General features: G+C 43.7%; 1 protein-coding gene across 1 annotated transcript; it reads right to left on the bottom strand.

Annotated features, from left to right (window-relative positions):
- Positions 1-7,449: 7,449 nt before the first annotated feature.
- Positions 7,450-9,402, bottom strand: LOC136954033 (C-X-C chemokine receptor type 4-like). The gene is made up of 4 exons (XM_067247561.1): positions 9,388-9,402; positions 8,747-8,943; positions 8,213-8,496; positions 7,450-8,054 (listed from the first exon to the last, which is right to left on the bottom strand). The coding sequence occupies exons 1-4, from the start codon at positions 9,400-9,402 to the stop codon at positions 7,450-7,452; spliced, it is 1,101 nt and encodes a 366-aa protein (XP_067103662.1).
- Between the last annotated feature and the right edge of the window lie 3,498 nt (positions 9,403-12,900).

Below are 12,900 nucleotides of genomic sequence, written 5' to 3'. Positions count from 1 at the left end.
TGTTGACAACCCCATGTTCTCTGCTGTTGTCTAGGTTAAGCTCAGTGGCGACTTTCTCCTCTAGACATGACATCTTCCTCTTCGTACCAGTGGACGGAGGTTCATTCGAATTATACCCTGAAAGCACACTCTTGTCAGATGTAAGGTCTAGTGTTTTGAATATTTGACCAACTGTATTGTTACTGACACAACCTTTGATGACTCCCCAATCCTCCAATATATTCCAGACATTCAACTTGAAAAACTTGCTAGGAAGGTGGAATACACAGAGCCTCTGATCCCGCCTTCTCTTTAAAGTCGACCTTGGCGTGTTTATCCAAAATGACCTCGAATGAGTCGTGTTGCTTTCGAGCCGTCTGCAGCAGATGTTCGTCCTCAGCTGTGATGTTGCACATCATTCGGAATCTATCGTCAGTTAAAGTCATCTCCTTAAATGGAAACTCGGACGACCGGTTTTCAGGACTATCGAATACATTATCCCCAAAGGTCGACATGTACATGTCTAGATCTTTGTAGTAGCCCTTGTTTTCTAGTCTCAAAGTAATACCCTCGTTTCCACAAGCCATCAGCACTGCCACAGCGTCTGAGTCTCCGGAACAAACTGTCACGCTACCTTCCAGAAGGTTTGCTAACTCCACGAGTAACATGTCAGCTTCTACATTCTTACATTGCAGACAGGCGTCCCTCAATGTAGAAACTTCTACAGTCTCAGGATTCGCAAAAGTCGCCACGGATACACCCTTGAATCCGGCAGGTCTTTCTATGGAGCCGGTATGGCAACCGTCGGGTGTGTCACACTCAAGAGGTTTCATATCTTCAGGTGTCGTCACAATTACGCTTTTGTCCTTACACTCCTGGCAGTCCAAGTACTTTTGGTGAAACGACACCAGGTTATTGATCAAGTTTCCCTTGACTATATCATTCTCTACTGAGTCTCCGTTTGACCCGGTTACTAGAAACAGCTTGTTTTTCATACCCATGCCAGCCAACATCTTCATCATGGTGTATTCAATGGCGCACAGATTACGTCGGCAGAACTTTATATGAGGCTCAGGGTCTTGCTTCTGTCTGACCTCTGTCACAGCTGGCTTCGGAGCTGCTGCTCCATCCTTCACAAGCACTACACACCGACTGCCTGAATCTTCCCATTTGTAATGAGACGCCAGCCTCCTGGCCATATTCACAATTGACGCTTCTGAATCATCCTTAATGTAGTCAACAGCTTTGACTTTGTGGATTACCATTAGATGATCTATCAGAGTCCAAGTCTGTTGTTCACAAGGTTTGTTGACAAATTCAAATGGTGCTAGGTGAGGGTTAGCTAGCATTGCATGGATAGCATTGTGTTTCAACCCCATTTCGCCTTCTAGAAAAATGATGTTATCCGATAAAATGTAATTAAACTTGGGTATGTGCTCTGTTTACACACTGACTAGAGTCCTCCGTGAGTGTGCTTTATAGTAAGCACAGGTGGATGACTATTGCAGGGTTGGAGGCTCACAACTACCCCCTGCACATGGAACATTAGGACAGTACATGTGAGTATATTATTACTATTCATCTTGATTTGTAACAGTCTGCATTTTCAATACGACGTCATCTGAATTCTCAACAACTTTCATCCTTTTCTCCTGGTTGAAAAGTGTGTTTCTGTAACACAAATCGGTAGGGTCTAACCAGGAGACAGTGTTTTTCAGTGAGGAGGCCAGCTTAGTTTCTACTCTCATGTTAACACGCATAGGAGTGAGACAGTTAAGTACCTGGGAACAAAAACACTTCAGCAATGGGAACGTCTTGCGGATATTCTTAGAAATCGTTGGCCTTGAACAACTTCTTATAGTAACCTGGTTGGTCCCCGGTCTGATTATCACCAGGTAGGCAGCTGACCGCTCTGCCATGCTGGGGTAAGTGAGAGAAAACATCACCCATGTCAGCCACAGCTGAGTGTTGTATCGTCTCAAGGTGACAGCGGCTAGAATGTCACGGTTCCTAGTCTTGACCTCCAACAGTGCTACATTATCCTTAACAGTATCATGTGCCACCAGGTCCACCTCTTTGTACAATCCCCCCGTGTAGCAAATCGACTTACAGCCCCTAGTACAGCTGTTATGATACGTGTACGATCGAGGTTTGCTGAACATATCCGGTCTAGGTACACCGGCGACCTTAAGGCCTGCACAAATTGGAGTAAGACGCAGAGCCTTCAGCTGTGTGAGTATGAGACGTGACACAGGGCCTACATCATACATGGTCTTTTTTCTATTGAACACGTCCTTACACTCCTTGTCTACCGCAACACCTATTCTGATCGACATACGACTATTGTCCCATAGGAGTCCGGAGTGGTACAGAGTCAGGGATTTAGACCTAACGAGTTGCAACAGCGCTTCCTTGAATTTTGCAACCTTCGATTCTGGAAGGTTCAGATTTTTTGATAATCAGAAACCCACTCAATGGAGCTATCCGGGTTGTCATTAATTGTGTAAAGATCCATGTTTATCATGTTGTGACCAACCGAATGCTTTTTGTACCACTTGAGTCTATTCAGAGGTTTGGTGATACCCTTGACCTTATACCAACGTTGATCGGCTGTTGACTTTGCATACAGCACACCAGGTTCCGTGCTTCGGAAGTCAATCGCGGGTCTTTGGAGCTTCATTGTATTAAATGTTCAGGCTTGTTACGTTGCTACAACAACCATATACTTTTGAAAGAACATAAGGTTGAAGTTTGCAGAATTACAGTTGAGTCAGACCCACGTTGAGTGACATGAGTCTCAGGAAACCAAACATGAGAGGCTTTGAGTCTCTGATATCCACAAGTAAGGATCTGTTTAACAGTAGAATGTCAACGATGCCAACGGTGTCATTATGAATGTAGCCAAGTTCAAGGGCAAGTTGGGGGCCACCATCGCTGTCATCACCTCTCTGATCGTTGGATTTTTGACAATCCCTAACAACATTCTCTACTTCATCAACAACAACCACAGTACAAGGATTAAGGGCAGGCTAGATGCTGACTCCGCTCATCGGTCTCCCTCGGAGGGGAGACCTGACTATGAGTATGCTTATATACACTCAGGAATATCACTCATCACACTCGGATGTCTGGCCATGGTCGTGAGTATAGTGCTTAGTTATTTCGCCTCCAAAAGCAAACGGAAAATCAACGATTCTGAGGGTTCTTACAAGGGTTTGGAGTCACCCAACACTACCGGGACAGTGATGGCATGTCTCATCATGATGAACATTGAGTTGTTCATGTCTGTGATCGCGGGCTGCATGGAGTTACTGTACCGACCTTTGATCACTGATGCTCAGAGATTGCATAATATGGAGTGTGCTATAGCTGTGTTCAATATCATAATCTACATCATGTACGTGGTGACCATGGTGTTGACTTCCACTGTCCTAAAGGGAAAGTATAAAAGAGTCTCGATTGATGTTCAGAGAGAACCGTCTGATGTGGTGAACATGCTACTCTCAACCCGAGACTATATGAGCAGGGGTGTCAACTCTTACAATTCACAATCCAGCTTCATGTAACAAACTCACCACCTCCAAAGTCTTCACATTCTACGTTGGGAAACAACCTTGGAACTGGAACGCTCTACACGTTGACAGTCTGCTGCCCTCTGGAGAACCTGGTTTATAATATTGCTGTTATTATACATTTCAAAATAACCTTGAGTGTCTTGTTGTTACAACCCATCTGTCAGTATAGCCCGCAGGAACACAGAAAGCAGTCAGACCCTCTAGAAGAGACGCTGTCTAGGACAGACGCTGTCTGAGTTGTTATGTAGTAGATGTTTTGTTATTGTTATTATGTCTCGATGTAGATGATTGAAGTACTGTGTGTTAGTGTGAATAAAGTACAATGGAACTGTACCACATCACGTTTCATTTTTATTCACTTACAACCAACATAAAAAGGTTATGTCTATTAACATGTAAACTTACAATGAATTGGTTTCATGTGACAGTGCATATTTATCCAGGCTACATTCACTTTTTATCACAAACAGGGAAGCTTTGCAGGCGAGGCAGTGGTAGACTGTGTCAAGATGATCATTCTTGAAGAAATTATAGACCTAGCAACCGATCAGATGCCTAGTGAATGACAGAAATGTTTGTTATCACTTTCACAATGACAACTTTAACAATACAGACATGACACAATGTACAAGATAACAAGAGTTGAAGAGTCCATCTCACCCAGAAAGTAAGAATAAAGCAGACATACCTAACCCTCCTGTCACTAACTACCAACATATTAACCATGGAGTCATCACAAGATGAAACACCCAAGTCACTTACATAACTAATGTGGACATCTCAACCTCTCCATCCTCCTAACAGCGTTCGTCAACTCGCAGTGAAATATTATCAACAGGCAAATGGATCAGTTTTACGATTGTCTCCTCGTAAAGAACAGGATCCTGACAAAATACGAGAAAGAAACCTTACAGAGCGTCAACGTAACATTCTCTATCCACGATGATGGTGATACCATGATATCATGGGAGTCAGATGGCTGAGCGCTGAGGGAGTTGGGCTAGTAATCTGAAGGTTGCCTGTTCGATTCCCAGCTGTGCCAAATGACGTTGTGTCCTTGGGCAAGGCACTTCACCCTACTTGCTTCGGGGTGAATGTCCCTGTACTTACTGTAAGTCGCTCTGGATAAGAGCGTCTGCTAAATGACTAAATGTAAATGATAGGACTTACAGACAGTCACTTAATCAGACCCATTTACCTAGAGTTGACACACTACTATCATCTTGACGCGATATTAGCCATGGTTGCAACTTACATAGATTCAGGAGTGAAAAGTCTACATGACTATCCGGTGAGACATGTGCGATGTGAAGCAACATAGGGAGTCCAATCGTTACGATCCACTGTCACTTACAGGGATGAATACATTGTCACTTCGTAATATGGCACATTCAGGCTTACATAACAACAGCAAATGTTAGAGATCATCCCGTCGCTGCAAGTTCCACAGTATGTATTATACCAATGGAGTGAATAAAAGTATGACTGAACATCCCATTTAACCCGTTGGTGTTGGTGTTACACAAGTCCCAAATGTGCTACGGAAGACGGATTGCACAGTCCATTTAACACTTATCCCATTCCGTTGTGAATGTTTGTGTCTATATATATCTACATATGTCTCGTTGTGGTACAATGCAGAGACAGATGGCTACATTTTATATCACGCATATGACAGTTGTTACATTCCAGGTGTGTGGTGGTTGTGCAAAATAATTCATTACTGAGATGTGTGAGGTGTGTTTTTCGTGAGGACGGACTAGGTACTAGGGTTACAGCCTGTGTGAATTCCAAAAGTGGATTTAAAAACACCCCTCCTCTACTGTTATCATGTCGACTGTGAAAGGTCTTCAATAACCCTTGTGCTACCTTAGGGTCGTTTTGACCCATAGGTATGTTTTGCTAATTTTTCATGCTAAAAAAACAAAGTGAAACATTTTCTCTATCCTTCGCGCGGTATCGGGGTCGTTTTGACCCACAGCTATGTTTTGCTAACTTTTCATGCTAAAAAAACAAAGTGAAACATTTTCTCTATCCTTCACGCGGTTGCTTCTTTGGCTCTCGACGAAGGCGGTCGCATTTTTCTATCCTCCCCTCCCTGACCTTCCCTGCTTGGCTGTGTCTTGTCTTGTCTCAAGATACTCTCTCATCATCACTCTACGAAACTAGAAGCATGGAATTAATTAGCTGGTCTCTCAATGCAATTGACACCATCTTCTCGAAGAGAAGCTCGGGTTCGGGGGAACCTAACTGTCCGGACGGGACGTTCGTAGCTGGCTACACGATGGACGCGTGGGAGAATTGGCGTGTGGTGTGTCCAGCGGCGCTTTCCATGGAGGACGTTGAAGACATCTTCATATTCGGAACCATGATTACAGGCTTTCTGCTGTTTGGAATAAGCGCTGGCTTTGTATATCGGAAAATCAAGGAAACGGCTGCAGCCATCAAAAGCCCCGTTAGGCTGCCCGACATGATTGATGCGGTGGGCAGAGTTGTTGGAGCTCAGACTGTGAACTTACAACGCAGCATTGATTACAACAGGGATAAGTTTGCGGCTCTGCAAAGGAAGATGGAGGACATGGAGACCTTCGTGAAGGGTGGACGTGAAAATTGAGTTGCGGCTACTTGTCAGAACAACTACCCCAATCTTATTCACTTTCGGCCCCGTAACCAGCACAGGCCTTGGCCAAGGCCGTCGCAGGGAAACAACTCCCCTGGAGAGCGCTGAAGCGGGACTATCTTGCTCTTCCCTCCCCCCCCACGACATCTGTGGTTTGGTCTCTGCCCGGGTCATGACCAAGGATGTCTCCTGGTCAACACAATCTGCATAGGGAGAATCGGACTGATTGTGGCCTAGGTCGAGGGCGCCAACCCAGACCTACTCACACATTAACTTTCACCTACTACAGATATCACCACCCCCCCACCCCATCCAACGCCTTCGCCTGCTTGTTTCCCCAGGGTGGCTGGCGGGTCTGTGTCCAGCGCCTACCATAGCTGCAGGTCCAGATGCTGCTTGTCTACCCCCCAATTCCCGTTGCAAGTCACGTGTTTTTGTAAATGTTGTTGTGCTTATGTGCTGAGGTTTTTGTCTGTTCCCACACTGTACTCCTCTAGGAGCATTGTCTGGGGGTTGCCTTTTTCTCTCCTCCTCTCTCCTCATGTTATGCTGTAACATTCTAGTTGGCGCCGAAAATGGCTGCCTAGGTAGGCTCTCCTGCCAAAGTAAATTCCTTGTCTGTGCAAACTTTCATGGCGAATAAACACCAATTCTGATTCTGATTCTGATCGGGGTCGTTTTGACCACAGCTATGTTGTCTGCGTTGTCTATTACATCACCCTCGCGCTGTCTCCGGGTCCTTGTGAGCCCCCTGCACTAATGTGGCATTGTAATAATGTGTTTTGCTCCTTGTATATTCTAAAATAAGGAGGAGGAGGAGGAAGCATAGTTTCATTCTCAATATAATGTTTCAGTGCTTTTGACATGCGTTTGTTTAGAACCATCATGAGTCAAAGTTGAGTCATAGTTGGTGTGTGTGATGATGATGACAGTGATATAGACACATCCAAGACTACCAGCACTAACTGGGATGGAGGGAGGGTGAACACCTCCAAAATAATTGAAACTAACACACACACACACACATACATACTGACAACTCTGAGAGACAGGAAGAGTAAGACAAAAAGTGAGAACATTTCATTTCGAAATTTTATTGTATATAAACAAACTTAAAAACAACAACATCAGTGACCCACAAACCCTATTTACAGAAACGTTTATCTTTCAGACAAGGGACAAAGTCATGGATCAGCAGACTACCCTCTTCCCATATATAGGACAAAGCATTTACACCCTCATCCAACCCACACCTACATCCACACCCATATCCTGTTAGCTGGAGTGTAGACTAAATGACTCAGACTCTGTGGTAGTAGAGGTTCCTGGGCGTCTAGGAGGTGGGCTTGTCATACTGGAGATGAGGAGACCCAGTGTTGAGTCCTCCTGTCTGGCGGACCTCTTGAAGTCCGCCCCCAGGAAGGCGTACAGCAGCGGGTTTAGACAGCAGTGGGCAAATGCCATGGGTTCAGCCACCGCCAGCCACACACTCAGCACCACCTCCAGACTGCAGCCCCTGGGAAGGACCTGTAGGCGCATGAGGGCATCCACAGTGATGCCAGCACCATACGGGAGCCAACACAGGAAGAAGCAGAGGATCAACGCCACAGTGGTCCTGACAGCTCTGCGCTTCTGTCTCTGCCCCTGCAGAGGCCCGATGCGTGTCAGCCTGGACACGATGACACAGTAACACGCCAGCAAAACTAGGCCCGGTACCAGCAAGCCCACCAACACCAGCTGCAGGTGGAGCACTGACTCCCAGAGAGGAGCGTTGTCAGCTGGGTATAAGCGCTGGCACACAATTGTCCCATCTCCTGCTTCCCAAGTCCTGGCAAACACTATGTCTGACACGGCCAAGAGAGCCGCAGGCGACCAGGCTCCTGGAAAGGAGAGGGGGTGAGGGAGACAAAGAGGAGATTCGGTGGTTAGATCAGGAGATGGAGAATACAAGTGAAGATGTACCCCTGTGCATACATCTGAAGCATGGGCACGTCATGAGAGAGATAGAGAGAGGGATGAGGCTAGAGACGTAGCTCACCTACAAACACCAGTCTCCGTGCCAGTAGCTGTCTCGTGCGTGAGGTGTGCGCGTCTGTTGCTTTGACCACAGCTAGGTAGCGGTCCAGACTGACGAAGGCCAGGATGAGCACACTCCCATACAGGTTCACCGTGTAGATGACGTGCACGGCCACACAGGTTCCTAATCCGAAATGCCAGTCCGTCAGGGCGGCATCCGCTGCCCAGAACGGGAGCGTCAGCACAAAGAGAAGATCGGCAGCAGAGAGGTGCAGCCGGTAGCGGTCTGTCAGACTCAATTTTGACCTGGGGACAATCAGATAAAACCATTTTGTGTCATCTTCTACATCAGAATCAGAATGTGTTTTATCCGCCATGTAATGTGTTGTAACACAAACAAGGAATTTACTGTGACAGGAAGGTGCATATAATAAACGAATGTACGGATCTTTCGTTCTTTCTTTTTCAAAAGATTAAAATGTACAAAGTAACTAACTAAACTTACTAAAGGACTAAACTAATATAACATCTTTGTCATCGTCTTCTTTATTCTCACCTGCGCTGGCAGCCAAGCACCATCAACACCAGGCCGTTCCCAGTGATGCCCAGGACAAAGATGAAGCCGTAGACCACAGGGAGGAACACTCTCTGGAGGTCAGGGGTTATAACTTGATCCAGGTCATGCGGATCCTCCAGAGCCAGCCCCAAGTCGCCAGAACCAGTGTCGTTTATGTCATAGTCAAACACAATATGCTGTAGGGAGGGAGAGACAGAGAGACGGATAGGAGGGGGAGAGAGATGGCAACAGTCATGAGATACATAGAAAGACACTAGTAGATGAAGTGAGATAGAATAAGCAGTTTCACCATAAGCCACCATAACTTGCCTTGATAAAAAGGATGACATGATGACTGTTCTGAATTGAACTGAAAAGATTCTTGACCAAACATATATTTTTTAAGTTGCACAATCATCTTTCTATTTGCTGAGACCAACTTTCCAGACTATAATGATCCTTTATCCTTTTTATAAATATCCTTTATCTAAAGATAAAGCCCAAATAACTAGACAGACCTGCCACATTGTGACTGTGGGACCTTCCATTGGGGAGCAGTTGTAAAATGACCTTCAATGTACACCTACAAATCATAGATACGTAAATACAACAACAAAGCTGAATAAGACCTTGCCGCATACCTCATAGTAGGACATGATTGAGAGGAGCCTGGGTCTCTGTCTCCTCTGCTGAGCGGAGCTGAGTACACTTCTCCCTTCAGTGGAGTTTAATATCTCTCACATTCACCCCCAGAGCCCATACAAGTCTTGGTAAGTAAGTAAGTAAGACTTTATTTATATAGCACATTTCATACAAGAATTGTAGCTCAAGGTGCTTTACATAAAATCAATAAAAACCATAATACAAGTGATAAACAATTAAAAAAATAAGATCTCTGTTCAAGAGAGAAAACAACTTTAAAAGTAGGAAAACCCTTTTGAGATAAAATTACTTAAATGCTTCGGTAAAAAGGTAGGTTTTAAGCTGTCTTTTAAAAATGTCTAGAGTGTTTGCTTCCCTAATATTTATGGGTAATTTGTTCCATAGTTTTGGGGCGTAATTGACAAAGGCCGAATCACCAATCTTCTTATGACTGCTTCTGATGACCTCTAATAGGCCTGCATTTGATGATCGCAGTGTTCTAGCTGGTGTGTAGTTTATAAAGGAGTTAGCAATGTAGCTAGGTCCTTGTCCGTGTAGAGCTTTGTATGTGAGGAAAAGGACCTTAAAGTCAATTCTGAAGGTAACAGGGAGCCAGTGTAAAGTAGCTAGGACAGGACTAATGTGTTCTCTCCTTTTAGTTTTGGTTAATAATCTAGCTGCAGAATTTTGAATGAGCTGTAGTCTTTCAGTGGTTTTCTTGGGAAGACCAGTGAAAAGTGCGTTACAGTAGTCCAGCCGGCTGGATATAAAAGCATGAATTAACTTCTCTGCATCATTTTGGTTTATGAATGGTCGTACCTTTGCTATATTCCTCAGGTGAAAGAAAGCTGTTTTGGTCACTTTATTAATGTGAGAGTTGAAATTCAAATCTGAGTCCAGGATTACACCGAGACTCGTCACCTCTGGTTTAAGACAGGGGGTTAAGCCTCCAAGATTCTTAATAAGCATCTCTCTTTTGGATTTGGGGCTACATAGTAGGACTTCGGTTTTGTCTTCATTTAATTTAAGAAAGTTATCATTCATCCATTTGTTTATTGCCAACAGGCAGTTGGTAATGGAATTGATGGCCGTTGCATCGTTGGGTTCAGTGGATATATATAGTTGTGTGTCATCCGCATAGCTATGGAAATCTATGTTATGTTCTCTGATTATGTCGCCGAGTGGTAACATATAAGAGAAAAAAGTAATGGACCTAAGCAGCTTCCTTGAGCAACCCCATAGCAGTTCTCATGTTTGTTGGACCTATGGTCACCTAAACTAACATAAAACTTCCTTCCTGTGATATATGATTTCAGCCAGTTCAATACACTATCCGTGAACCCAATAAGCTTTTCCAGTCTATTGATTAGGATGTCGTGATCAATTGTATCAAATGCTGCACTGAGATCTAACAGGATAAGGATAGAGACTTTATTTGCATCAGAGTTTAGTCTGAGGTCGCTAATTATTTTGGTGAGAGCAGTTTCAGTACTCTGATATTTCCAGAAACCTGACTGCGAGACTTCCAGGATGTTATTTTCTTCAAGAAAAGAATTTAATTGGACTAAAACTATCTTTTCCAGTACTTTACTAATAAATGGAAGGTTTGATATTGGTCTGTAATTTGCAAGTAGACTGTTATCCAATTTGGGTTTCTTTAATAGGGGCTTTACAACAGCTGTTTTGAAGGCATCTGGGAAGACGCCAGTTCTAAGGGATGTGTTTATAATCTCTAGCACCGGACCTGAGACACTATCAAACACTCGCTTAAAGAATGTTGTGGGTATAGGATCAATATCTGAGGTTGTGGAGTTAGATTCGCTGACAATTTTGGAAAGTTCACTAAGTGTGATACAGGTAAATGTGCTCATGGTTATGTTGCAGAATCTACTGATGTCAGTTTCGACCCCACTATTAATAATACTCGCTCTGATCAAAGTTATTTTGTTCTTGAAGAACAAAGCAAGCTCTTCACATTTAACTGCTGAGGATGGAGGTGGGGCAGGGACAGTGTTTAGCAGCTGGTCAATGGTGGAGAAAAGAACTCTGGAATTTCTGGCATTTTCTGTAATAATGTTGGAGAAATATTCTCTCCTTGCTAGACGGATGGTTTTGTTATAGGTGGTTAGTGTATCTTTGTAGATATTGTAGTGGATAGTGATCTTTGTTTTCCTCCATTTTCTCTCTGCTGCACGGCATTTTCTTTTCGTTTCATTAACATTTTTATTTCTCAGCCATGGGGAGGTTCTGCTTGTGCACTTCTTTTTGGTTTTCAGTGGTGCAACAGAGTCTAACACAGATAATAGTGCATCATTGAGGTTCTCTACCATTTCATTCAGAGAGCAATCATGGTTAGTCGGCTCATATAGAGCAAATTGTTCAGAAAATGTCATCATAGCTGTATCGTCTAAATATCTTCTATGGACTAAGAATTCTTTTTTGTTTTTTGTTAGGATAATTTCCACATTAAAAAGTATATAATGATGGTCTGAGAGGGGTAGATCAGTTATTGAAATAGTATTGATATTTAGTCCAGTTGTTATCACTAGATCTAGTGTGTTTCCGTGCCGGTGTGTTGGGTCTGTTATGTGTTGAGTTAGATTGAAACTGCCAAGGAGATTTAAGAGCTCAATAGTTCTTGGGTCTGCTTTTTTATTTACTTGGATATTTAAGTCTCTGTTTAAAACTACTTTGTCATATCTAGTGACACATAGTGATAATAGTTCAGAGAATTCTTGTATGAATATTGGCGAGTGCTTGGGTGGCCGATATATAATAACAAAAAGTATTGATTCGGTTTTGAGCTCTATAGCAAGATATTCATATGATGTGAATTCACCTAGCTCAGTGATTTTGAACAACAGTTTAGAGGAGAAAATAGCTGCGACTCCTCCACCTTTTTTTGATGTCCTTGAAACTTGGTGAAAGCTGTAATCAGGCGGACACGCTTCTATCAAAGTTGCTGTTGCCGTGTCATTGTTTAGCCAGGTTTCTATTAGACAGATGCAGTCTAAGTTGTTTTCTTTGACCAGATCATTAACTAGGAATGTTTTGTTATTTAGTGATCTAACATTTAGAAGGGCCAGTTTCATCTGTGGGGTATTAACAGATAAAACAGGGGTAGATAAATATGTTGGAATAATATGGATAGTTCTGTGACTTCTAACACTAGTTTCAGGTTTGTAACCATGCATTTTACCATGCCATTTTCTGTTTGTGATGATGACCGGTATGTCCAATGAAATAGCATGGTGGCTGTCCTAGCGTAGCTTTTCTTTGGGAAAGTCTCTGTCACTGAGCTGTTCCATCACAAGGGAATTCATCCGGGGGGTGCAGATCAGTGCAGGGCCCATGTCCTTGCAGGAGGCTGTTTGAATGTTCTGTTCTGTTCCATGGGAGGTTGTTTGGGATGTGTCAGTCAGCTTAGACACAACAGGGATAGGGAGAGAAGCTTGATTTGTGGTCAGGAGCACGTGATTGATGTTTGCTGTTAGTAGTCGAGATCCTCTACG

The sequence above is a fragment of the Osmerus mordax genome, chromosome 12 (genome assembly GCF_038355195.1).
Source record: "Osmerus mordax isolate fOsmMor3 chromosome 12, fOsmMor3.pri, whole genome shotgun sequence".
NCBI classification, from domain to species: domain Eukaryota; kingdom Metazoa; phylum Chordata; class Actinopteri; order Osmeriformes; family Osmeridae; genus Osmerus; species Osmerus mordax.
Note: the sequence above shows the minus strand (reverse complement) of the source record. Positions and strands in the feature narration are given on the sequence as shown.

What these genes read in the sequence shown, in the direction of transcription:
- LOC136954033 (XM_067247561.1), bottom strand. An exon ending in GTGCTTGGCTGCCAGCGCAG is followed by an intron (nt 8,497 to 8,746) that starts GTGAGAATAAAG and finishes GATTGTCCCCAG; the next exon opens with GTCAAAATTGAGTCTGACAG. An exon ending in ACGGAGACTGGTGTTTGTAG is followed by an intron (nt 8,055 to 8,212) that starts GTGAGCTACGTC and finishes TCTCCTTTCCAG; the next exon opens with GAGCCTGGTCGCCTGCGGCT.